This window comes from Anomaloglossus baeobatrachus, chromosome 2 (assembly GCF_048569485.1).
Source record: "Anomaloglossus baeobatrachus isolate aAnoBae1 chromosome 2, aAnoBae1.hap1, whole genome shotgun sequence".
Lineage (NCBI taxonomy): Eukaryota > Metazoa > Chordata > Amphibia > Anura > Aromobatidae > Anomaloglossus > Anomaloglossus baeobatrachus.
In genome coordinates, this window is record NC_134354.1 from 280,557,230 (window position 1) to 280,584,156 (window position 26,927).

At 54.3% G+C, this 26,927-nt stretch overlaps 1 protein-coding gene across 6 annotated transcripts in view; it reads left to right on the plus strand.

Moving 5' to 3' along the window:
• Positions 1-26,927, plus strand: part of LOC142289858 (connector enhancer of kinase suppressor of ras 1-like) — a 62,701-nt gene that overhangs the window by 9,776 nt on the left and 25,998 nt on the right. For 4 of the 6 annotated variants that reach the window (XM_075333801.1, XM_075333800.1, XM_075333802.1 and 1 more), the window contains 2 exons: positions 21,252-21,493; positions 21,654-21,811. In XM_075333801.1, the coding sequence (XP_075189916.1) occupies positions 21,442-21,493; positions 21,654-21,811 (210 nt within the window). In that variant the 5' untranslated portion in view covers positions 21,252-21,441. Of the gene's footprint in view, positions 1-8,846; positions 9,242-21,251; positions 21,494-21,653; positions 21,812-26,927 lie in introns of those variants that run through there. The other 2 variants (XR_012750177.1, XM_075333804.1) reach the window with 2 other exon arrangements.

A 26,927-nucleotide genomic window follows, 5' to 3' on the forward strand; every position in this document is an offset into this window, starting at 1 on the left:
ATAAATGTGATTTTTAACTGGATATATTGGACTGCGCTGGACTTTCCTCTCTCCTAGCATTAATTGTGGGTCCTGGCTGTATGATACAGCCAACACCTAGGACAGAGCCTAGTACACTGCTGCTGGAGTTGGCCAGGGCAGACGTAGGTTAAGAAAACACATGTAAGGGAATATTTTTCACCCATTCCTGCCTGTTTGTTTCCTTTCTTCAAAAATATCTACTTTAGCTTTGTGAGGGCTCGTGTATTATAGAATGAATTGTAGATTTGAGTCATTCCAGATCAAATCAGTGGCAGTTATCAGTGATAGCTGCAGTTTAGTCGCCTCTGTTAATCTGAGCAAGCTCCCCTCTCTCCAGATACCGTACAGTTAGGCTATGTGCGCACTAGGCGTTTTTTTCATGCTGCGTTTTTATGTGCGTTTTTGTCTAAAAAACGCACCCGCGGCTAAAAAAACGCGGCAAAAACGCATGCGTTTTTGCTGCGATTTGGTGCGTTTTTTGCTGCGTTTTTGCTCACTGCGTTTTTAATCAGTGCACAATGCCATTAAAGATTGTTAATGAAAAAAAAAAAAAGGTCTGATGTCATTTCCTTCTTCAAAATGTTCATTGTATGCAGGAGAGCAGACAGCAGCTGCAGAACTACAAGTCTCAGCATCCTCCATTCACTAGTGTATGCAGGAGAGCAGACAGCAGCTGCAGAACTACAAGTCTCAGCATCCTCCATTCACTAGTGTATGCAGGAGAGCAGACAGCAGCTGCAGGACTACAAGTCTCAGCATCCTCCATTCACTAGTGTATGCAGGAGAGCAGACAGCAGCTGCAGGACTACAAGTCTCAGCATCCTCCATTCACTAGTGAATGCAGGAGAGCAGACAGCAGCTGCAGGACTACAAGTCTCAGCATCCTCCATTCACTAGTGTATGCAGGAGAGCAGACAGCAGCTGCAGAACTACAAGTCTCAGCATCCTCCATTCACTAGTGTATGCAGGAGAGCAGGCAGCAGCTGCAGAACTACAAGGCTCAGCAGCCTCCATCCAGGACTGTATGCAGTTTTTTGCCCAAAAAGAAAAAAAAATGACATGGGCTTCGCCATATTTTTCTATGCTAGCCGGGTACAGCAGGCAGATACGGGCTGCCCCCAACCCCCAGCTGCCTATTTGTACCCGGCTGGGAACCAAAAATATAGAGAAGCCCTTTTTTTTTAATTATTTCATGAAATAATTAAAAAAAAAAATGACGTGGGCTTCGCCTAATTTTTGAGTCCAGCCGGGTACAACTAGGCAGCTGGGGATTGGAATCCACAGTGCAGGGTGCCCATGCTTTCTGGGCACCCCCACTGCGAATTGCAGTCCGCAGCCACCCCAGAAAATGGCGCTTTCATAGAAGCACCATCTTCTGGCGCTGTATCCAACTCTTCTAGCTGCCCTGATGCCGGGTGGCTAGCTAGGTAATAATGGAGTTAGGGCTAGCTGTATATTATCAGCTAGCCCTAAGCCCGAAATTCATGGTGTCACGCCAATATTAGACATGGCCACCATGAATTTCTAGTAATGATAAAAAAAAAAACACAACACACAGAAAAATATTTTTATTAGAAATAAAACACAACACAATTAGTGACTCCATCTTTATTGAAATTAACCCCCCTCTGCAGTAATCCTGGGTCAGGGTCCCGCGCCGTCCAATCTGGATCCAATATCATCTGATCGGTTTGCTGGAAGGCAAAGCGATCAGATGATGTGTCAGGTTCAAAAGCCTGAATCACATCACACATCAGCTGATTGTATAAAAGCCGGTTATACAATCAGCTGATGCATCAGTAGAAAAAAAAAATAATAATACTCACTTATGTGCTCTGCTGATGACCGGCAGCTCCTGGAGCGATCGATTGGACAGGAGTATGATCCCGTCCGATCGCTGCAGCAGCTGCCGGTAATCAGCTGATCCAGCTGATGAAGTCCCCTGACGGCAGGATCAGCTGATAGCCGGCCGGGCAGGAAAAAGCCGGCGAGACTACGATCAGCTGATGCGTCAGGTGACTGCATCAGGTGATCCCTCGCCAGGTCCTGCAAGCAAGGTCCTGCCGGCCGGGGAGACTGCACACAGCCAGAGCGGCGGGACCGGGAGGAGATGGGAGCGGGCATTGCACCGGACCCTGCAGACAGGTGAGTATATATGACATTTTTTTATTTTTCTACTGTTCACTTTGGTTTTCGCCGCTGCCTCCACCTCCCGCCCAGACATGGCGCCGCACGGAGCTGACATGCACAGGACGGGAGGTGGACGCAGCGGTGACGGTACCGGGAGGATTCATGCTTCTGTGTTTACCAACAGAAGGAATCCTCTTCCTGTACACGTCACTGTAGTGCCCACCCCTTGCGTGTATAGCTGCGTTTTTAGTCATAGAAACGCGGCTATATGCGTTTTTCATTGCGTTTTTAACATCTCATTGAATTCAATGAGTGAAAAACGCAGTGAAAAACGCAGAAATAATTGACATGCTGCGTTTTTGTGGTCACCACAAAAACGCAGCTAAAAAAAAAACGCTGTGTGGGGACAGCACTTATGAAAACCCATTGACATTGCTGGGGAAGCAATGTCACTGCGTTTTCAGCACAAAAACGCGGTAAAAAACGCCGCTAAAAACGCGGCAAAAACGCCTAGTGCGCACATAGCCTTACGTCATCTGCTGTGAAGGGGTTAATACGCTGATGTACTGTAGATTTCTCTAGTCCCTTCCACAACAGCATAGGAGGAGGAAACACAGAGAGGTTAAAAGGACCTTCCCACCTCCCATAGCCAGTGTCTTTCCTGTCCCCATGGGGCATGGAGAGGTTTTGTTTTTCTCCTATGCTGTGGTGGCCGGCGGACTGCAGTGTGTGTGTGTGTGTATATATATATATATATATATATATATATATATATATATATATATATATATATATATATATATATATATATATATATATATATATATATGATATTGTTTTGTGTAGTTACCAAGTGTTTGTGTAGGGGCTGTACATGTTCTGGGCGTTGTCTGGGTGTAGCGGGGGGTGAGAGCGGTGTTGTTTGTGTGTTGCGTTGTGTGTCGTTATTTGTGGAGCGCTGTGTGTCTGTATCGTTGTGTGTATGTGTGTTGCGCGGTTTGTGTATGTGTGTGTGTGTTTTGGGGGAGGTATGTTTTGTGCAATGTGTGTGTTGTGCGGTATGTGCGTATATTTGTGTGTGCCGCGGTGTTTGGGTGTTGTGTGTCTGCGGCGTTGTGTGGGTGTCTGTGTAGGGCGGTGTTTGTGGTTCCCAGTGTGTGTGTGGTGTATTGTGCAGTGCGTGTGTGGCAGTGTGTGTGTGTGTGTTTTGGGGGGAGGTGTGCACCCCCCATCGTGGTCCACCCCCCATCTTGCTCCATCCCCCATGCTGCGCACCCCCCATCGTGCTCAATCCCCACTCCCCATTGTGCTCCATCCCCCATGCTGTGCATTCCCCATCGTGCGCCATCCCCCATGCTGTGCATTCCCCATCGTGCTCCATCCCCCATGCTGAGCACTCCCCATCGTGCGTGTGCGTCTGAGTGTGCGTCTGAGTGTGTGTCTGAGTCGCGGCCAATCCGTGCGGGGGGGCGGACCCGAGGCGAGGCGAGCGGCCAATCCGTGCGGGGGGACGAGCCGAGGCGAGGCGAGCGGCCAATGCGTGCGGGGGGAGGAGCCATGGTGAGCCCAGCGGCCAATCAGCTTTGTGTCACCGTACGGACACAATTTTGGAGACAGACAGACAGACAGACAGACAGACAGACAGAATAAGGCAATTATATATATATATATATATATATATATATATATATATATATCTATTTTTTTTTTTTTCCCCTACCTTAGCCGGGCAGTATCGGACGGGCCTTCGCCGCTCCTCCCATACTGTTCCCTCACGCTGTGAGGGACCGCTGCTCCAGCCCTCCGGATCTCCTCTGGGGTGATGCGGGCTGTGTAGCTCCCCGGCCGGCGTCCTCCCTGAGCCGCCGACCGCCTCCTGTGTGCACGCTGCAGTACGACCCGGAAGTGCTGCCGCGGGCGGGACTTCCGGTCTCGCGACCTTCCGGTCCGGGCACTTCCGGTCACGGAGGCAGCGTGACGGACTCGCCGTCGCTTCCACGGCCTGTCAGGGACCTGATACGGGAGGCGGGGAACGTTCCCTATCACTGGGGAGGGCAGGCCTTTCTGCATAAAGGCCGCCCTGAAGACTTCAGAATCATGGTAAGGAATTCTACTGTGCTCACTGACATGTCTTCCCCTGCGTCTGCAGAGCCCAGTGTTCCCCATGCCGCAGTAAGTAAGGAGGGGGGTGGTCCCTTATGCATAGTCTCAGGCTGGTGTTTATGGCTCCTCCTGGTCTGTGTTTTCCAGGAGGACAAGCCTGCTAAAAAATCTGACAAAGGTGACACATTAGAGAAGTCTGAGAAATCTGATAAGCCTGCCAAGCCTGACCGCTATGAAAAGACTGAAAAGATTAAAAAGTGTCCAGTCTGTATAAAAAAGCTCCCTGCAGTTTGGGATAAGAAGCTTTGCCAACAGTGTACGGACCAGATTGTTAGGGCTGAACAACCGTCCCTGGTAGACGAGCTTCGGTCCATGATGAAACAGGAGATTCAGGCCTCACTAGCCTCCCTCCCTGCTCCTGGCCCTTCTACCCCAAAGAAAAGGAAACTCCAGTCAGCCCCGTCTGATCATGAGGATGCTGATTCCGCCTCGGAGGGTCCCGACGAGGGTTCTTCCTCCGGGAGGTCTGCCCAGTCCTTCCTTTTCCCCTCAGAAGATTTGGGGGATCTTATTGGGGCGGTTAGGAGCACTATGGGGTTAGAGGAAGTGCAGGTTTTTCCCTCGGTCCAGGATGAAATGTTCGCTGGACTGAAAACCGTCAAACAATTAGGGTTTCCTGTTCATGCCAATATTCTGGATATTGTCTCTCAGGAATGGGAATTTCCTGAGAAGCGTTTCCGGGGTGACCCCAGGCGCCGATTTTCCCTGGAGGCTTCTGGGTTGCATTGGGAGGTTCCCAAAGTGGATGTGCAGGTGGCCAGGGTTGCTAAACAAACGGCGCTCCCCTTTGAAGATACTTCCCAGCTTAGAGATCCGATGGATAGGAAGGTCGAGGGCCTCATGAAGCGATCCTGGGAGGCCTTGTCTTCTACCATTCAGGCCAATATTGCCTCCACTTGTGTCTCCCGGTCCCTACTTAGGTGGCTCGACCAGTTGGAGGCTCATATTTCCCAGGGTACCCCTCGGGAGGAGTTGCTAGAATCCCTTCCCTTACTTAGGAAAGCTACCAGTTTTTTGGCGGATACCTCGGTGGAGTCTGTCCGCCTGGCTGCCAGGACCTCGGTCTTGTCTAACTCTGCCAGACGTGCCCTCTGGCTTAAGGCATGGAGTGGAGACTCCACCTCTAAAATGAGACTTTGCTCCCTTCCGTTTAAAGGGGATTTGGTGTTTGGGCCTGCCCTGGATGACATTCTGGACAAGGCGAATGATTGTAAGGCCTTGCCGGATCCTAAGCCCTCCAGGAAGCGGTCCTTTCGCCCCTCGATGCCTCAGTCCTCCCAGCCCAGGGGGAAAGGGAAGTCGGGCCGGTGGAGCTACCCTAAGGGAAGAGGGAGAAACATTCTCATCCCTTCCCATCAACAACGTCCTCAGCAAGACAAACCATGACTCGGATCGGGTAGGGGGACGACTCTCGGCTCTTCTTCCCCAGTGGCGGTCCATCACCTCCTGCCAATGGGTCCTGAAGATCGTCTCAGAGGGTCTATTAATAGAATTCATCTCCCCCCCCCTCTACCAGGCCTCCGAGTCACGGCTCTGGCGCAGGGTTCACAGGCCCTCCTGTACTCGAAGATTCAGGAGCTAATGCATTCGGGGGTCGTTTCCCCAGTCCCGAGTCAGGAAGGAGGAGTAGGCCACTACTCCCGTCTCTTCCTTGTCAAAAAGCCGTCTGGCGATGTCCGGATTATCATCAATCTGAGGCGTCTCAACCGGCAGGTCAGATACCGGCGTTTCAAGATGGAGTCTGTGAGATCGGCTATCCCACTGATAGGTCTGCACCACCAGATGGCCTCAATAGACCTGAAAGACGCCTACTTCCATGTACCCATCCATCCGTGTCACAGGCAATACCTCAAGTTTGCGGTTCTGCACGGGGTGGAGGTGCTTCATTTCCAATTCAACGTACTTCCCTTCGGGATCTCCTCGGCTCCAAGGATCTTTTCAAAGATCATGGCAGAGGTGGTTCGCCTTCATACGATTGCAAGGTATCTGTCTGGTTCCATATTTGGACGACTTTCTTCTCGTGGCTCCCTCCGCTCAGATCCTCCGGAGCCATGTGGAGAAGTCCTTAAGCATTCTTCGTTCCTTGGGCTGGATCCCCAATCTCAAGAAATCACAGTTGCAACCCTCCTCCACTTTGCAGTTTCTCGGGGTGCTGCTGGACTCCGACAGACAGGTATCCTTTCTCCCGGGGAGCCACCGGTTGACCCTGCTAACCAAAATATCAAAGCTTCGCCGACAGGCTCGCCCGACCCTTCGAGCAGCTATGTCGGCTCTAGGTTCTATGACGTCCTGCATTCCCTCAGTCATGTGGGCTCAGGCCCACTCTCGTTGTCTACAGGATCATATTTTGGCGCATTGGGCCAGACTCCCGTCCTCCCTGAACAAACTGTTTCGCCTCTCAGGGACCGTCTCCTCATCCCTTCTCTGGTGGCTGCATCCCAACAACCTAAAGGTGGGGGTTGCCTGGACTCAGACGCCCCTGGTTACACTAACAACCGATGCCAGCCTGCGGGGATGGGGTGCTATGGTGGCAAACTCCCCATTTCAGGGGGTCTGGAGTCCTTATGTCAGCTCCCAATCCTCCAACTACCGGGAGCTCAGGGCAGTCAGGGAAGCCCTCCTTGCGGCTCAGGATCTCGTCCGGGACACTCACGTCCTGGTCTACTCAGACAATGTCACCACGGTAGCACATCTCCGCCGTCAGGGCAGTACACGATTGGGCGCCCTGAAGTCTGTGTCCTCCCGGATCTTCCACTGGGCAGAACGGTCCCTGCTATCCCTTTCTGCAGTCCATCTAAAGGGATCCCTAAACCTTCAGGCAGATTTCCTGAGTCGTCGGGATGTTCACCCAGGGGAGTGGAGTCTGGACCAAGCGGTGTTCTGCTCTCTGGTGGCAAGATGGGGTACTCCAGAGGTGGACCTCTTTGCTTCAGCAAGAAATCGCAAGGTCGCAACATTTTTCTCCCTGAACCCTCGGGACAATGCGTTGGGGGTGGATGCCTTCTGCCACACTTGGTCCTTTTGCCTCGCCTACGCCTTCCCCCCCCAATTCCTCTTCTAGCACGAACCCTGAGGAAGATCAGAGGCGACGGAGCCGCAACTATCCTGGTAGCTCCTCTGTGGCCAGGGCAGAGTTGGTACAGCCTGATCCTGACTCTCGGGATCGACGGACCGGTCCTCCTGGGTTCGGACCCCACTGTCTCAGGGTCCGATATTCCATCCGGACCCCCAGAAACTCTAGTTGGCTGCCTGGCTTCTGAGGCCCGGGCACTGAAGGCCCAAGGACTTTCTGACAAGGTCGTGGCTACTCTACAGAGCAACCGTAAACCGGGGACTAATAGTATTTACAATAAAATCTGGATGAGATTTTCCTCCTGGTGTGGTTCCCGGCCTCCTGACCCGCTCCGGCCTAACATTGCGCAGATTCTCGACTTCCTCCAGAGTGGATTGGACTTAGGCCTTCGGCCCAGCACCCTGAAGGTGCAGGTCTCAGCACTCAGTGCAGTCTTTGACATGGCTCTGGCAGATCATCGCTGGATCCGCCGTTTCTTCGTGTCCGCTAGTAGACTCTGTCCGCGTCAGAGGGTCCTGACACCTCGCTGGGATCTCAATGTGGTACTTACCGGACTATCTCAGTCACCCTTTGAGCCTCTGTCCTCCTGTAGCATCCGTTCTCTCTCTCACAAGACTGCCTTTCTCGTGGCTATTACGTCCGCTCGGAGAGTCGGGGAACTTCAAGCATTGTCTATTCGGGAGCCTTACCTGACCGTCAGAGATGACAGCATTTGTTTTCCAGCTGAATCCTTCCTTCCTTCCCAAAGTGGTTTCGGATTTTCACCGTTCTCAGTCCATCGTCCTGCCTTCCTTCTGTCAGCATCCTAGGACTCCGGGGGAGGAAGTGTTCCATTCTTTGGACGTTCGTCGGACGGTGTTGCACTACCTAGCTATTACTGCACCTTGGCGTATTGATCATAACCTATTCATACAGCCCTTTGGTCGAAATAAGGGCAAGAAGGTGGCTAAAAGTACCGTCGCCAACTGGATTGTGCGGGCTATTAGAGACGCCTACCTCGCTCAGCATCGGTCTCCGCCTACTGGATTTACGGCGCACTCCACCAGGGCTACCTCTGTCTCCTGGGCTGAACGGGCAGGGGCTTCTCCTGAGCAGATCTGCAAGGCGGCTACGTGGTCTTCCCTCCATACTTTCACAAAGCATTATCGTTTGGATCTGGATTCCAACAGGGATTTGGCTTTTGGCAGGAAGGTCCTGCAGGATGTGGTCCCCCCCCCCCTAGGTATCAATTCGTTGGTATTCCTCCTATGCTGTCGTGGAAGGGACTAGAGAAATAAGAATTATTCTTACCGTTAATTCGGTTTCTAGGACCTTCCACGACAGCACGTAATTCCCTCCCTTATCCTCGATGTTCCTGGATGTGTTTGTACTTCTCATATGCTATGGGTTCTTTGTAAGACACTGGCTATGGGAGGTGGGAGGGTCCTTTTAACCTCTCTGTGCTTCCTGTCCCAATTAGGGCGTGGAGAGACAACCTCCTATGCTGTCGTGGAAGGTCCTAGAAACCGAATTAACGGTAAGAATAATTCTTATTTCCTGCGTATTCTAGAAACCAACATTGAATTGAGGCTCCAAAGCACACGTTTCATATTGCCACATTTGTGTACATACCGTAGTTACAATCAGCATTACTCACCCCCAGTGCAAATAGTGCTTATAGTAACATTTCCAAACTTCCTGCTGATCGCAATAAACAGGAAGAAATGCTGATATTGCTGAATGTGGGCTGGGAAATGCCATATTAATTTTACCATATAATGTAATGGTGAAAAAACACAATTGTGCCATTGTTTACATTTTGATTTTACAGTATTCATTTTGCTGTAAGAATAACCCTCAAGTAGAGATAAGCGAGTTTTTCTAATATTCGTATTTGCTTTACTCGTAACGAGTACTTTGTAATACTAACGTATTTGTTTCAAATAGTGAGTACAATGCAAGTCAATGGGAAATGCGAGTAATTTGCTGCTGGACTCCAGTAGAAATGACTCACATTTCCCAAGTAGAGATTATCACGGTACAAAGATATATTTTACTTGTATCACATTTCCCATTGACTTGCATTGTACTCGCTATTCGAAACGAATATGCGAGTGTTACAAAGTACTCCGTACGAGTATCGCAAATACGAATATTACGGTACTCGCTCATCTCTACCCACAAATGATTCTGTAGGTCAGTGTGGTTACAGCCATACCAAATTAAGGTTTTTTTTTTTTTCATTATATAAATTTTAGTGGTAAATGTAAAACCTCTAGGAATAAACTTAGAATTTAAGGAACAGTTCAAATTATTTTATTAATTTCTTACTGAACATGATAACAAATATGTTTGCATGCTTATGCTCACACGCCAACTTGTGTTATTGAGCTTCTCTCAGTAGAAGAAAATTGTGAGATGCCAAATACGACTAGTTGGCATGTGACCGCAGCTATATGAATCGTATACATGACTGCCCAATGGCACAGGGAATATAGAGGTATCATGACGCTGTGTGCATCTTACTCTCGCACTTCTGCATCCACAGACATTGCAGACTTGGCTCTTTAGACTGGAGAACCCCTTTACTAAGCAACGGCAGAAGTGCTCTTAATCAATTTTCCCATTAAAAATTATTGTGTATTATCAAATTATATATCCCAAAAGGGAAGTAATGGGCGAATAGTCACTATTCATGTTTGGATTATTCGTAACTAATCCCTAACTACTATGGCGGTATTCGTCACGAATAATGAACCTAATGTAAGTCAGTGGGGAACCTGAGCATTTTCTTTTTTGTCGTGAAGAATACTGGAATAGACTCTGAATTCAGTAACTATTATCTGAACTTGAATAGATACTATTCGCCCATCACTAGACCTGATTATTAAAAAAAAAAAAATGCACCTCTAGCCAAAATCAAATAATATGGTTATCTACAGTATATCAAGTGATTACACCTCTGTTTTCTAAATATTGTGTATATCTTTTCATGGGACAACACTGAAGATCTGACACTTTGATACAATGTAAAGTAGTATACAGCTTGTATAACAGTGTAAATATGCTGTGTCCTCTGAATAACTCAACACAGCCATTAATGCTTAAACCCTGGCAACAAATGTGAGCACACCCCTAAAAGAAAATGGCCAAATTGTGCCCAATTGACCATGTTTCCTCCCTGGTGTCATGTGACTCATTAGTGTTACAAGATCTGTGTGAATGGGGAGTGTGTCTTCCTACAGTCAAGCATGGTGGTGAGTGTGTCATGGTTTGGGGGGCTGCTGGCTATGGGGATCGATAGTTCATTGAGGGAACCATAAATGCCAACATGTACTGTGACACACTGAAGCAGAGCCTGATCCCCCCCCTCCCTTCAGAAACTGGGCCCTAGGGCACTATTCCAACATAATGACCCCAAACAATTCTCCAAGATGACCAGTGCCTTGCTAAAGTAATTGAGGGTAGCGGGGCTGGACTGGCCATCATGTCCTCAGACTTAAACCCTATTGAGCATCTGTGGGGCATCCTCAAATGGAAGGTGGAGGAGCACAAGGTCCCTAACATCCACCAGCTCCATGATGTCGTCATGGAGGACAGAAGAGGATTCCAGTGGCTCCTGTGAAGCTCTAGTAACTCCATGCCCAAGAGAGTGAAGTGCTTGAAAATAATTGTGGCCACATAAAATATTTACACTTTGGGCACAAAGTGGCCATTTTCACTTAGGGGTGTAATCACTTTTGTTGCTAGTGGTTTTTACATTAATGGCTGTGTTGGTTATTTAGAGGGCACCCCAAATTTACACTGTTATACAAGCTGTACACTGACTACTTTACATTGTGTCAAAGTGTCCTATCTTCAGTGTTATCCCATAAGTTATAATGAAATATTCACAAATGTGAGGGGTGTACTCACTTTGATATACCGTAAATAGGAAAACTAAAAGGTTATATTTTTCAAAATGTGGTGATGGGGAAGAAAGCAAAACAGCAGTGTCGTATGGAGACTATCACTTCACTTGATATATACTCTGTGCACAATAATTTGGCAGTATGCATGGTTGATGAATCATTTTATTATAGAACTACAGTGCTGTCAGACATAACAAAATGGTTAATAAACCTGAATATTTAAGAAAGTAATAATGAAGATTTATCTTAGGAGAATGTGTGTAGAATTATTGGCCAATTATTACTGTGCAGAATTATTATGCAACTTAATGTACAAAAATACATTTCTGACATTTAAAAGGCGCCAATCAAGGCCTCCCAAACTCTGTACAAATGGGTGACTGTTTCCCTTCATCGTAAATATCTCATTTAAGAAGGGCCCAAAAGTTCTCAATAGGGTTTAGGTCAGGTGAGGAAGGGACCAGGTCATTATTCTTTCATCGTTTAAAGGAACTCTCCATGGATGAGATGAAATGGTGTCCATGATATAACTCAAACTGCTGCCCATCCTGGTCACATGTCTGAATTGGCGCCAATTCCGAATAGAGTCGCCATTACATTAGTCCAGCGCTCTCACCACAATCCTTCCTGCAGACACAGTTCATCCTGTTCTGATGAAGCTCCAGGTGGGTCTTAACCGCCATGGGTGTCTTGGATTGTAAGAAAAATCATGTTCGTGTACTGCCCCGGCGCAGACCGGGGTGCTCGGATTCGGGGTGGTGCTGCCTCGAAGGGTCCGGACCCGGGCTCGGCTAACACTCCGATCCTTGAAAGGGGGATTATTTACAGGGGAGAAGTTTTTGATGCCACCTGCGGGTTGCGGTAATGGGAGTACCGCCACTGCTGGAAGGAGTACCGGGGCAGATGGTGTTGGGGCAGCAAGGTGTCAGTCCCTCCACAAGTAGGGAAGGCCCTGGGCTCTGGGGTTTTTGGTGGACATGGGGAGCGCAGGGTGCAGGGGAACAGAGTACTCACTGTGGGTAGTCGTGGTGCAGGATGAGGATTATAAAGGAGACACTCACACTGGAGATAAACCGAAGTCTCTGTGCATCACAGTCACTACAGGGAGCCCGTCCAGGTGTCCGCTCCCACCGGTGTCACTTGATAGTCCGGACTCTGCCTCCGTGCACAATTTTAGTGGGCCCTTGGCATGAAGCTGTTGGGGCCCCGCTACCTGTGTGTAGGGCAGCTGTGCTCTTGATGGCTGGCACTTGGGATTTCAGTTGGGTTGCCTTTTATGGAGAACCCTATTCCCCGCGTTATGCTGATGCCTTCAATCTCTGAGCTCTTAGGGAAGTTTGTGAAGATACTCTCCCTCCCAGGTTAATTATCAGGGCGGCGGAACCTGCCCCTGACCTAGGGTCCTGTACTCCGCCGTGCTCTGTACCGGTAAGTTCTTTTGGGGTTCTGATGCCGATAGTCCTCCAAGACTATGTCCGTCACACCCCTTTCCAATGTCACTGCTACCGGTCCCCGACTCCTGTGGTCCCGCTCCACAGTCTGCGACCCAACCTTGGTCTCGCTCCCTGGGAGCTACTACTCCCAGCTCCTCACTCTTTGAGGGCTCTCACTCAACTGCCTTCCTCTCTCCCACCAGTCTGCCTGACCCCTAGGTGGGTGGCCCTACTCCAGCTTGACCAACCCACTGGTGTGTCTGACAGGTTTGATGTGAGGTGTGGTTGGGATTTGTAATGCTGATGGGGTGACACTGGTTATTGGGAACCTGTAACAACGGGGGTTGGGTCCTGCACTCTGGAGGACAGGATGCAGTTCTCTGATATAGTTAGGGGCGCTACATTTGCATATCCCTTTAAGTGCTGCCTCCTACTACGCAGTTTTGGAATATGACCGCACTGGAGGATAATGGGTTCCTGGTAACTTAGTTTGATTTTTCTCAAATGTTTAGCAGTTTAAAGGGATTTTCCCATCCAAATCCACAAGTCGGCAGTTGCTGTGAGGATTCTCCGGTGTCAGTGTCGGGAACCACGGTTAGTGATTCCAAGTATGCGATGTATACTCCCGGCCAGAATCTGACTATATGAGTGCAGCCTCACTCAATACGCTTGCATTTAGTGAGGCTGCGCCCATCTAGTTGGATTCTTGCAGATCGCGTAGTCGCGGCCATGTGACCTCCGTTTTCGGCTCTGACACTGGAGAATCCTGCCAGTGCACAATTGCTGAAGAGTTGTGGATTTGGATCTGACAACCCTTTTAATGTGTGTTGCTTTTTCTGATCCACCTTTTCAAGGATCTGTAATCACGCTTCAATATCATAGCAATGTCAAGACTGCTGCATCCTTTAAGACTTTTGACAATTTTGAACTTCTTCGGCGCTCTATTGGGAGACCCAGACGATTGGGTGTATAGCACTGCCTCCGGAGGCCACACAAAGCAATTACACTAAAAAGTGTAAGGCCCCTCCCCTTCTGGCTATACACCCCCAGTGGGATCACTGGCTCACCAGTTTTTCTGCTTTGTGCGAAGGAGGTCAGACATCCACGCATAGCTCCACTGTTTGTAGTCAGCAGTAGCTGCTGGCTATATCGGATGGAAGAAAAGAGGGCCCATATGGGGCCCCCAGCATGCTCCCTTCTCACCCGCGGTGGTGCTTGTAAGGTTGAGGTACCTATTGCTGGTACAGAGGCTGGAGCCCACATGCTGTTTTCCTTCCACATCCCCTGGAGGGCTCTGTGGAAGTGGGATCTTGCCGGCCCCCAAGCCCTGGGGCCGGGCTCCATCCACAGACCCAGAGAACCTGCTGGATTTGGAGCGGGAGTGCCGTTCAGGGACAAGGCCCTGCAACTTTCAGGTACTCTGTGTCCCCGGCAGGCACGGACACTCTCAAGGCTTGCTGAGCGTTATAGTGCGCCGGGGACAGTAGCGCTGTGCGCTGGGGTTAGGTCACTGCAGCTTTGCTGAGTGACGTTACATGTTGGGAACTACTGCGCCGACCGCTCCTGGAGCGGCGGCGCAGCTGCGACTTGTAGTGCGCCGGGGACTTTGCGCCGACCGCGCTTTTACGGCGGCGGCGCTTCTAACTTTAGCCCCCGGCTTCTGCGGCCTAGCGCCGCTTCGTTCCCGCCCCCACCCTGTCAATCAGGGTAGGGGAGAGACGCTGCTCAATTGACAGCGCCGAGGGCTGGAGCTTTATTTACATGCTCCAGCCCTCTCACTAGGCACAGGGGGAAGCAGACTTCCCGCTCTTCGTCGGTGTACGCCCAGGGCCCGCCCCCCCCTCTCCACAAGGACGCCGGCAGCCATTACACATGCGGTCTGGCTGGGGAAAGGCAGCAGGCTCTGGGAGACCCAGACTAGAGGGATTTCTGGCGACCACACACCGCTCCTAAGCGGGCGGTAAGCAGCACAGTAGTGCTGGCCCCTCTAGTGCCTCAGTGTTATATTAGTGTACTTTTTTCTTGGTACCATATATATATATATATTTATATAGTGCACTGTAAGGTCGCTTCTTGGCTGGACACCCTGTACTGCTCTGAGGAGGCAGCAACATGTCATCCGCAAAACGCAAGGCTGCCAAGGCACGGGCTGTGTACACTGTTTGTACTGCATGTGGGGCTGATCTACCGGCAGGCTCCAATGACTCACATTGTGTGCAATGTTCAGTCCCAGTGGCACTTCGTCAGCCAGAGCCTATTGTGGTGGTAGCCCAGGCAGAGACGCCTGTGAACCCTGCCCCGGTGACGGGGACAGACTTTGCAGTGTTTGCTGAAAAAATGTCTGTGACTATGACAAAAATCCTGGAGACCTTGCAGGCCAGGCCAGTTCCTCAGACCATGGACACTGCTGTGTCTATGCTCTCCGGTCCCCCTCAGTTGGAACTAATCCGTACTTCAAGGGGGTCTCAAGCATCACAAGCTGAAGTCTCTGACTCAGATGACAGTCCCAGGCAGCCTAAGCGAGCTCGCTGGGAAAGACCCTCGACGTCATCACACTGCTCAGGGTCTCAGCGAGAAGAGTCTCTCTGTGATGAGACTGAGGACGGTGATCAGGATTCTAATCCTGAGGCCCCTCTCAATCTGGATGCCCCTGATGGTGACGCCATGGTTAATGACCTTATATCGGCGATTAATAGACTGTTGGATATTTCTCCACCAGCTCCTTCTGCAGAGGAGGCAGCTGCACAGCAGGAGAAGTTCCATTTCCTGTATCCCAAGCGTAAATTAAGTGCTTTTTTGGACCACTCTGACTTCAGAGAATCAATCCAGAAGCACGACGCTCATCCAGACAAGCGTTTCTCTAAACGTTCTAAGGATACCCGTTATCCTTTTCCCTCTGAAGTGGCCAAACGCTGGACCCAGTGTCCAAAGGTGGATCCCCCAATTTCCAAGCTTGCGGCTAGATCTATAGTCGCAGTAGAGGATGGCGCTTCACTTAAAGATGCCAATGACAGACAGATGGACCTTTGGTTGAAATCTGTCTATGAAGCTATCGGCGCGTCGTTTGCTCCAGCATTCGCGGCCGTGTGGGCACTCCAAGCTATTTCAGCTGGTCTGGCACAGGTGGATGCTATCATGCATCCAGCAGTACCGCAGGTGGCGTCCCTAACTTCGCAAATGTCTGCGTTTGCGACCTATGCTATCAATGCTGTCCTAGAATCTACGAGCCGTACCTCTATGGCGGCCGCCAATTCTGTGGTTTTGCGCAGAGCCTTATGGTTAAAGGACTGGAAAGCAGATGCTGGTTCCAAAAAATGCTTAACCAGCTTGCCATTATCTAGAGACAGACTGTTTGGTGAGCCATTGGCTGAAATCATAAAACAGTCCAAGGGTAAGGACTCTTCCTTGCCACAGCCCAGAGCAAGTAAACCTCAACAGAAAAAGTGGCAGTCGAGGTTTCGGTCCTTTCGAGGCTCGGGCAAGGCCCAATTCTCCTCGTCCAAAACGACTCAGAAAGGACAAGGGAGCTCAGATTCCTGGCGGGCTCACTCACGCCCCAGGAAAGCAAATGGAGGAACCGCTTCCAAGGCGGCTACCTCATGACTTTCGGCCTCCTCCCTCCGCATCCTCGGTCGGTGGCAGGCTCTCCCGCTTTTGCGACATTTGGCTGTCACAGGTCAAAGACCGGTGGGTAACAGACATTTTGTCTCGCGGGTACAGAATCGAGTTCAGTTCTCGGCCTCCACTTCGGTTCTTCAGAACCTCCCCACACCCCAACCGAGCAGATGCCCTGCTGCAGGCGGTGGACTCTCTAAGAGCAGAAGGAGTCGTGATCCCTGTCCCCCCTCAGGAACGGGGGCGAGGATTTTACTCCAATCTCTTTGTGGTTCCAAAAAAGGACGGCTCCTTCCGTCCTGTTCTGGACCTAAAACTGCTCAACAAGCATGTGAACGCCAGGCGGTTCCGGATGGAATCCCTCCGCTCAGTCATTGCCTCAATGTCCCAAGGAGATTTCCTAGCATCAATAGACATCAAAGATGCTTATCTCCACGTGCCGATTGCTACGGAGCACCAACGCTTTCTACGCTTCGTGATAGGAGACGACCATCTTCAGTTCGTGGCTCTGCCATTTGGTCTGGCGACAGCCCCTCGGGTGTTCACCAAGATCATGGCAGCAGTGGTAGCAGTCTTGCACTCTCACAGACACTCTGTGATCCCTTACTTGGACGATCTACTGGTCAAGGCACCCTCTCAGGAGGCATGCCAACTCAGCCTGAATTTTGCACTGGAGACTCTCCAGGCGTTCGGGTGGATCATCAACTTCCCAAAGTCAAATCTGTCACCGACCCAATCACTAACGTATCTTGGCATGGAGTTTCATACTCTCTCAGCGATAGTGAAGCTTCCGCTGGACAAGCAGCGGTCTCTACAGACTGGGGTGCAGGCTCTCCTTCAAAGTCAGTCGCACTCCTTAAGACGCCTCATGCACTTCCTCGGGAAGATGGTGGCGGCAATAGAGGCGGTTCCGTTTGCGCAGTTTCATCTGCGTCCACTTCAATGGGACATTCTCCGCCAATGGGACGGGAAGTCAACATCCCTGGACAGGAAAGTCTCCCTTTCCCAGACGGCCAAGGACTCTCTGCAGTGGTGGCTCCTTTCCACCTCATTATCACAGGGAAGATCCTTCCTACCACCGTCCTGGGCGGTGGTCACGACAGACGCGAGTCTGTCAGGGTGGGGAGCAGTGTTTCTCCACCACAGGGCTCAGGGTACGTGGACTCAGCAGGAGTCCATCCTTCAGATCAATGTTCTGGAAATCAGAGCAGTGTTTCTTGCCCTACTAGCCTTCCAGCAGTGGCTGGAAGGGAAGCAGATCCGAATTCAATCGGACAACTCCACAGCGGTGGCATACATCAATCACCAAGGGGGGACACGCAGTCGGCAAGCCTTCCAGGAAGTCCGGCGCATTATGATGTGGGTGGAAGCCACGGCCTCCACCATATCCGCAGTTCACATCCCCGGCGTAGAAAACTGGGAAGCAGACTTCCTCAGTCGCCAGGGCATTGCTATCCATCAGTGCCAGTCTTTATAGTGCCCAGGGCATTGGTCTCCATCAGTGCCAGCCTTTATAGTGCCCAGGGCATTGCTCTCCATCAGTGCCAGCCTTTATAGTGCCCAGGGCATTGCTCTCCATCAGTGCCAGCCTTTATTGTGCCCAGGGCATTGCTCTCCATCAGTGCCAGTCTTTATCGTGACCAGGGCATTGGTCTCCATCAGTGCCAGTCTTTATAGTGCCCAGGGCATTGCTCTCCATCAGTGCCAGTCTTTATCGTGACCAGGGCATTGGTCTCCATCAGTGCCAGTCTTTATAGTGCCCAGGGCATTGCTCTCCATCAGTGCCAGCTTTTACAGTGCCCAGGGCAGGGCCGGCTCCAGGTTTTTGTGGGCCCCGGGCGGAAGAGTCCCAGTGGGCCCTATCCACACACAGACACCAATACGAACACGTACATATACATATTTAAAGACAAACTCACAAAAATACATATAAACAGACAAATCTATACAGTCATATACACTTACAGACACACACACACACACACACACACAACTCTCCTACATACAGACAGACAAACACACACAACTCTGCTACATACAGGCAGACAAACACACACAACTCTTCTACATACAGGCAGACAAACACACAACTCTGCTACATACAGGCAGACAAACACACACAGCTCTGCTACATACAGACAGACAAGCACACACAACTCTGCTACATACAGACAGACAAACACACACACACACACACACAACTCTGCTACATAAAGACAAACACACACAACTCTGCTGCTCTGTGGGGCCCGCACCCGCGTCATCGGCGGGGACAGCACCCGCGTCATCGGCGGGGACAGCACCCGCGTCATCGGCGGGGACAGCACCCGCGGCATCGGCGGGGACAGCACCCGCGGCATCGGCGGGGACAGCACCCGCGGCATCGGCGGGGACAGCACCCGCGGCATCGGCGGGGACAGCACCCGCGGCATCGGCGGGGACAGCACCCGTGGCATCGGCGGGGGGGGGATTGGCAGGGCATACATCTGGGGGGGTAGAAGCAGCTCACAGGGGCCCATAATGGGGAGGCGGGGAGGGCACTTACCCGATTAGGTCACGGTGGAGAGGGGGCCCACACAGCGCCGGACAGAAGCTCGCCTCCTTCATCTGTGGGACTGAGAAGGCGGTAGCTCCGCCCACAGATGAAGTTCAAACCAGGATGTCTGCGCGCCTTAAAGTGACGGCGTCGCAGATTGCTGCCGAGGACTGCGGTCCCCGGAACTCGGCCGGGGGCAGCAGAACTGTAAAGGCGAGTGGGCCCCGGCCAAGGGACAGAACTGACGAGGCTCTCCAGGGCCCCGGCATTTGCCCGGGTTTGCCGGGTGCTGACGCCGGCCCTGGCCCAGGGTATTGCTCTTCATCAGTGCCAGCCTTTATAGTGCCCAGGGCATTGCTCTCCATCAATGCCAGCCTTTATAGTGCCCAGGGCATTGCTCTCCATCAGTGCCAGCCTTTGTACTGCCCAGGGTTTACAATCTGACGAATTTTTCTGGACCGTTTATCAAAAAAATCACGGACAATGATTTTTATAGACACAATGGAAAACTATGATAAATCTTTATGATTATAAGTAATCGATGTCTACAGCCCATAATTCTGATATGAAGACACCAGCTGCACTCACTGGAGACAGTACGAGATGATAATTATGTCGAGGGCGGGGGCCAGCTTTCCCCGTCGCGGTGGCTGCTCGGGGAGATCGCGCTCGGATCCGGTGCCTTCTCCTCGGTGGCTCGAGCGGGCCAGACCCGGGACTCGAGCAGCGCTCCTCGCCCACGAGTGAAAAGGGAGGGGAGTTGGATTTTTGGGATGGATGGAGTGTTCGTGACGCCACCCATGGGTTGTGGTGACGGTGGGCACCACCGCTGCTGGTGACGGGGTTCCCGGGAGCGATGGCGGAGAGCAGCTAGTTGTTAGCCCTCCGTGGGTAGTGGCGGTTGGTCCCGGGGCCCGGTAGGAGGCTGGATTCCTCGGGATGGGTTTTGGCAGGGTGCAAGGTCGCAGTGCAGCGCAGCGCGGTGCCGGATGGCACTGGTGTACTCACTCAGACACAGATGGACAGAGTCTCTGGTAAACCAAACGGCTGGATGGACGGGGCCCGCAGTTGGCTGCGGTGTTCTCCCTGGACGGGTTGATGGTGGCTGTCGTTCCATGCACCTGTGTTTTGACTCCATAGGCACCGGGAGTCCGCTCCCCGACGTATATGTGCCAGAGGAGCCTGTTTGCCCGCAGATGCTGGCCCTTTGGATCTCTGGCCCTTGGCGGTGGCACTTATCCGGAACGGTTGGTCTGTTGCCTTCAATCGGGACTTGGGTGGGAATGAACCCCTGAGGTCCAGACCGCAATCAGAGAATTTGACTAAAGGTTGGCTTTAAGCCTACTAGTCGGGGTCTGAGTACCCTGCCTGGTGCTTGGCTCCAATCTGCTCCCCGGTTCGGTACCGGCGGGCCACAGCCCGACCTCGGTCCTACGGTTCCGCTGACCTTCGCCAACTCCTGCAGACGGCCACCACTGTCTGCCGACCTTGCTGAATGTGCCTGGGTTCCGACCCAGACTTCAACAGTTTCACTCCTCACTCACTACAGACCACAACTGGACTGACTACTGTGTTTTTCCCGCATCCAGGCTGTGAACTCCTTGGTGGTAGGGGCCACCCGCCTGGCTCCGCCCCACCTGGTGTGGACATCAACCCTGGAGGGTGGCAACAAGGGTTTAATGTTTGACTGGTGTGACCTGTCCAGGGAGGGGGGTGTCTGGTGTTGTGTAGTGACCTGTCACAATTACATTCAGAATAATCTGCAAGCTTCTTCAGTTTAAAAAAAAAAATCTCATTTTTTTTACATACGGGGCAAAAAAGTGCCATATTTTTACGGACTGTCCTGGAATTTCTGGGTGGTTGGCCTCCCAGGTAATGCCCTCAGAACTGTGCCAGCTACTAGTGCTCCCATAACCGTGCCAGACGTCTAGTGCCTCCATAACCGTGCCAGACGTCTAGTGCCCCCATAACCGTGCCAGCCACTGATGCCCCCATAACCGTTCCAGCCACTAGTGCCCCATAACGGTGCCAACCACTGGTGCCCCCCTAACTGTGCCAACCACTGGTGCCCCCCTAACTGTGCCCACCACTGGTGCCCCCCTAACTGTGCCCACCACTGGTGCCCCCCTAACTGTGCCAACCACTGGTGCCCCCCTAACTGTGCCAACCACTGGTGCCCCCCTAACTGTGCCAACCACTGGTGCCCCCCTAACTGTGCCAACCACCCTTGCCCCCTAACTGTGCCAACCACTGGTACCCCCCTAACTGTGCCAACCACTGGTGCCCCCCTATGCTATTTTTTCTGCATTACTTTTATGGTGAGGTTGGGGCAATGGAAACCAAAAGTAAAATACAACATTTTAAGACCTTTATTCTTCCCACCTTCCCAGGACATTGAGGTGACATTCCTGGGGCTCCGGTACGTGCCTCCGCCGCGGAGGAATGCTGCAGGACCGTACTAGTCCCCCGTACAGAAAATAGTCCCGTCCCCAGTCACGGGGGGCGTGGTCACAGGCGCCGCCTCTCGCCTCACCTGCGTGACGTCAGCAGGGTGGTCCGCCAGGAAGTGCGGGAGACAGTATGGAGCTGATTTCCTCGTGGTCTCCGGACACGGTCAGCGGCTACTTAGAGGGTGAGTACAGAAGGAGGTGACACTGTATACAGTGCTGTGGAAGGCGTGTGTGGACGGTGTCCTGGGTAAGAGCAGGGAGGGTGTGCCTGGTATTGGAGTGCTAGGAAAGCCCTGGTGGTCGGGAGGTGACTGATCGCTGCAGTATGTGTGTTATCCGCAGGTCTGGACCCCACAGTACAGCATTACCCCTTCCAGGGCTGGAGTATCTCTGGGCAGAACCTGCTGGACCTGTCCCCTCAGCATCTGGATGCCCTCGGAGTCAGGAGCATTGGACACCAGGAGATATTTCTGGAAGCTGTGGAACAGCTGTGCGCCTTGGTAAGGAGGTAATAATGCTGAAGGGTGCATGGACGTATCCGCCCAGCCGATGGGGTGCAGCGGTATCCGCCACACCTGGGCCCTGGTGTCCGAGTGGGTAGGAGCACCTACCGTCACACCTGGGACCTGGTGTCCGAGTGGCTAGGAGCACCTACCGTCACACCTGGGACCTGGTGTCCGAGTGGCTAGGAGCACCTACCCTCACACCTGGGACCTGGTGTCCGAGTGGCTAGGAGCACCTACCCTCACACCTGGGACCTGGTGTCCGAGTGGCTAGGAGCACCTACCCTCACACCTGGGACCTGGTGTCCGAGTGGCTAGGAGCACCTACCCTCACACCTGGGACCTGGTGTCCGAGTGGCTAGGAGCACCTACCCTCACACCTGGGACCTGGTGTCCGAGTGGCTAGGAGCACCTACCCTCACACCTGGGACCTGGTGTCCGAGTGGCTAGGAGCACCTACCCTCACACCTGGGACCTGGTGTCCGAGTGGCTAGGAGCACCTACCCTCACACCTGGGACCTGGTGTCCGAGTGGCTAGGAGCACCTACCCTCACACCTGGGACCTGGTGTCCGAGTGGCTAGGAGCACCTACCCTCACGCCTGGGACCTGGTGTCCGAGTGGCTAGGAGCACCTACCCTCACGCCTGGGACCTGGTGTCCGAGTGGCTAGGAGCACCTACCCTCACGCCTGGGACCTGGTGTCCGAGTGGCTAGGAGCACCTACCCTCACGCCTGGGACCTGGTGTCCGAGTGGCTAGGAGCACCTACCCTCACGCCTGGGACCTGGTGTCCGAGTGGCTAGGAGCACCTACCCTCACGCCTGGGACCTGGTGTCCGAGTGGCTAGGAGCACCTACCCTCACGCCTGGGACCTGGTGTCCGAGTGGCTAGGAGCACCTACCCTCACGCCTGGGACCTGGTGTCCGAGTGGCTAGGAGCACCTACCCTCACGCCTGGGACCTGGTGTCCGAGTGGCTAGGAGCACCTACCCTCACGCCTGGGACCTGGTGTCCGAGTGGCTAGGAGCACCTACCCTCACGCCTGGGACCTGGTGTCCGAGTGGCTAGGAGCACCTACCCTCACGCCTGGGACCTGGTGTCCGAGTGGCTAGGAGCACCTACCCTCACGCCTGGGACCTGGTGTCCGAGTGGCTAGGAGCACCTACCCTCACGCCTGGGACCTGGTGTCCGAGTGGCTAGGAGCACCTACCCTCACGCCTGGGACCTGGTGTCCGAGTGGCTAGGAGCACCTACCCTCACGCCTGGGACCTGGTGTCCGAGTGGCTAGGAGCACCTACCCTCACGCCTGGGACCTGGTGTCCGAGTGGCTAGGAGCACCTACCCTCACGCCTGGGACCTGGTGTCCGAGTGGCTAGGAGCACCTACCGTCACGCCTGGGACCTGGTGTCCGAGTGGCTAGGAGCACCTACCGTCACGCCTGGGACCTGGTGTCCGAGTGGCTAGGAGCACCTACCGTCACGCCTGGGACCTGGTGTCCGAGTGGCTAGGAGCACCTACCGTCACGCCTGGGACCTGGTGTCCGAGTGGCTAGGAGCACCTACCGTCACGCCTGGGACCTGGTGTCCGAGTGGCTAGGAGCACCTACCGTCACGCCTGGGACCTGGTGTCCGAGTGGCTAGGAGCACCTACCGTCACGCCTGGGACCTGGTGTCCGAGTGGCTAGGAGCACCTACCGTCACGCCTGGGACCTGGTGTCCGAGTGGCTAGGAGCACCTACCGTCACGCCTGGGACCTGGTGTCCGAGTGGCTAGGAGCACCTACCGTCACGCCTGGGACCTGGTGTCCGAGTGGCTAGGAGCACCTACCGTCACGCCTGGGACCTGGTGTCCGAGTGGCTAGGAGCACCTACCGTCACGCCTGGGACCTGGTGTCCGAGTGGCTAGGAGCACCTACCGTCACGCCTGGTGTCTGAGTGGGTAGGAGCACCTACCGTCACGCCTGGTGTCTGAGTGGGTAGGAGCACCTGCCGTCACACCTGGTGTCTGAGTGGGTAGGAGCACCTGCCGTCACACCTGGGCCCCGGTGGCAGGTGCTTCTACCCACTCGGACACCGGGGCCCAGGTGTGACGGCAGGTGCTTCTACCCACTCGGACACCGGGGCCCAGGTGTGACGGCAGGTGCTTCTACCCACTCGGACACCGGGGCCCAGGTGTGACGGCAGGTGCTTCTACCCACTCGGACACCGGGGCCCAGGTGTGACGGCAGGTGCTTCTACCCACTCGGACACCGGGGCCCAGGTGTGACGGCAGGTGCTTCTACCCACTCGGACACCGGGGCCCAGGTGTGACGGCAGGTGCTTCTACCCACTCGGACACCGGGGCCCAGGTGTGACGGCAGGTGCTTCTACCCACTCGGACACCGGGGCCCAGGTGTGACGGCAGGTGCTTCTACCCACTCGGACACCGGGGCCCAGGTGTGACGGCAGGTGCTTCTACCCACTCGGACACCGGGGCCCAGGTGTGACGGCAGGTGCTTCTACCCACTCGGACACCGGGGCCCAGGTGTGACGGCAGGTGCTTCTACCCACTCGGACACCGGGGCCCAGGTGTGACGGCAGGTGCTTCTACCCACTCGGACACCGGGGCCCAGGTGTGACGGCAGGTGCTTCTACCCACTCGGACACCGGGGCCCAGGTGTGACGGCAGGTGCTTCTACCCACTCGGACACCGGGGCCCAGGTGTGACGGCAGGTGCTTCTACCCACGCGGACACCGGGGCCCAGGTGTGACGGCAGGTGCTTCTACCCACTCGGACACCGGGGCCCAGGTGTGACGGCAGGTGCTCCTACCCACTCGGACACCGGGGCCCAGGTGTGACGGCAGGTGCTCCTACCCACTCGGACACCGGGGCCCAGGTGTGACGGCAGGTGCTCCTACCCACTCGGACACCGGGGCCCAGGTGTGACGGCAGGTGCTCCTACCCACTCGGACACCGGGGCCCAGGTGTGACGGCAGGTGCTCCTACCCACTCGGACACCGGGGCCCAGGTGTGACGGCAGGTGCTCCTACCCACTCGGACACCGGGGCCCAGGTGTGACGGCAGGTGCTCCTACCCACTCGGACACCGGGGCCCAGGTGTGACGGCAGGTGCTTCTACCCACTCGGACACCGGGGCCCAGGTGTGACGGCAGGTGCTCCTACCCACTCGGACACCGGGGCCCAGGTGTGACGGCAGGTGCTCCTACCCACTCGGACACCGGGGCCCAGGTGTGACGGCAGGTGCTCCTACCCACTCGGACACCGGGGCCCAGGTGTGACGGCAGGTGCTCCTACCCACTCGGACACCGGGGCCCAGGTGTGACGGCAGGTGCTCCTACCCACTCGGACACCGGGGCCCAGGTGTGACGGCAGGTGCTCCTACCCACTCGGACACCGGGGCCCAGGTGTGACGGCAGGTGCTCCTACCCACTCGGACACCGGGGCCCAGGTGTGACGGCAGGTGCTCCTACCCACTCGGACACCGGGGCCCAGGTGTGACGGCAGGTGCTTCTACCCACTCGGACACCGGGGCCCAGGTGTGACGGCAGGTGCTTCTACCCACTCGGACACCGGGGCCCAGGTGTGACGGCAGGTGCTTCTACCCACTCGGACACCGGGGCCCAGGTGTGACGGCAGGTGCTCCTACCCACTCGGACACCGGGGCCCAGGTGTGACGGCAGGTGCTCCTACCCACTCGGACACCGGGGCCCAGGTGTGACGGCAGGTGCTCCTACCCACTCGGACACCGGGGCCCAGGTGTGACGGCAGGTGCTCCTACCCACTCGGACACCGGGGCCCAGGTGTGACGGCAGGTGCATCTACCCACTCGGACACCGGGGCCCAGGTGTGACGGCAGGTGCTTCTACCCACTCGGACACCGGGGCCCAGGTGTGACGGCAGGTGCTCCTACCCACTCGGACACCGGGGCCCAGGTGTGACGGCAGGTGCTCCTACCCACTCGGACACCGGGGCCCAGGTGTGACGGCAGGTGCTCTTACCCACTCGGACACCTGGGCCCCGGCGTCCTAGTGGGTAGGAGCACCTGCCGTCACACCTGGGACCTGGTGTCCAAGTGGGTAGAAACACCTGCCACCGGGGCCCAGGCGTGACGGCAGGTGCTCCTACCCACTCGGACACCGGGGCCCAGGCGTGACGGCAGGTGCTCTTACCCACTCGGACACCTGGGCCCCGGCGTCCTAGTGGGTAGGAGCACCTGCTGTCACACCTGGGACCCGGCGTCCGAGTGTGTAGGAGCACCTGCCGTCACGCCTGGGACCTGGTGTCCGAGTGGGTAGAAACACCTGCCACCGGGGCCCAGGCGTGACGGCAGGTGCTCCTACCCACTCGGACACCGGGGCCCAGGCGTGACGGCAGGTGCTCTTACCCACTCGGACACCTGGGCCCCGGCGTCCTAGTGGGTAGGAGCACCTGCCGTCACGCCTGGGACCTGGTGTCCGAGTGGGTAGAAGCACCTGCTGTCACACCTGGGCCCTGGCGTCTGTTGGTGGAGCCATCTGCCGTTACACCTGGGCCCCGGTGTCCGAGTGGGTAGAAACACCTGCCACCGGGGCCCAGGTGTGACGGCAGGTGCTTCTACCCACTCGGACACCGGGGCCCAGGTGTGACGGCAGGTGCTTCTACCCAATCGGACACCGGGACCCAGGTGTGACGGCAGGTGCTTCTACCCACTCGGACACCGGGGCCCAGGTGTGACGGCAGGTGCTTGTACCCACTCGGACACCGGGGCCCAGGTGTGACGGCAGGTGCTTCTATCCACTCGGACGCTGTGGTGCACACAATGAGTATAGACTCTGGTGTGTATTATTCATTGCTGGTGCCTATGCACACTGATAGTCTTATTTCCCCTTTCTATCTACAGTCATGGCCAAAAGTTTTGAGAATGACACCAAAATTATATTTTCACATGATCTGTTGCCCTCTGGTGTTTATTTGTGTTTGTCTGATGTTTACATCACATACAGAAATATAATTGCAATCATATTATGAGTACCAAAAGGTTATATTGACAGTTAGAATGAGTTAATGCAGCAAGTCAATATTTGCAGTGTTGACCCTTCTTCTTCAGTACCTCTGCAATTCTCCCTCGCATGCTCTCA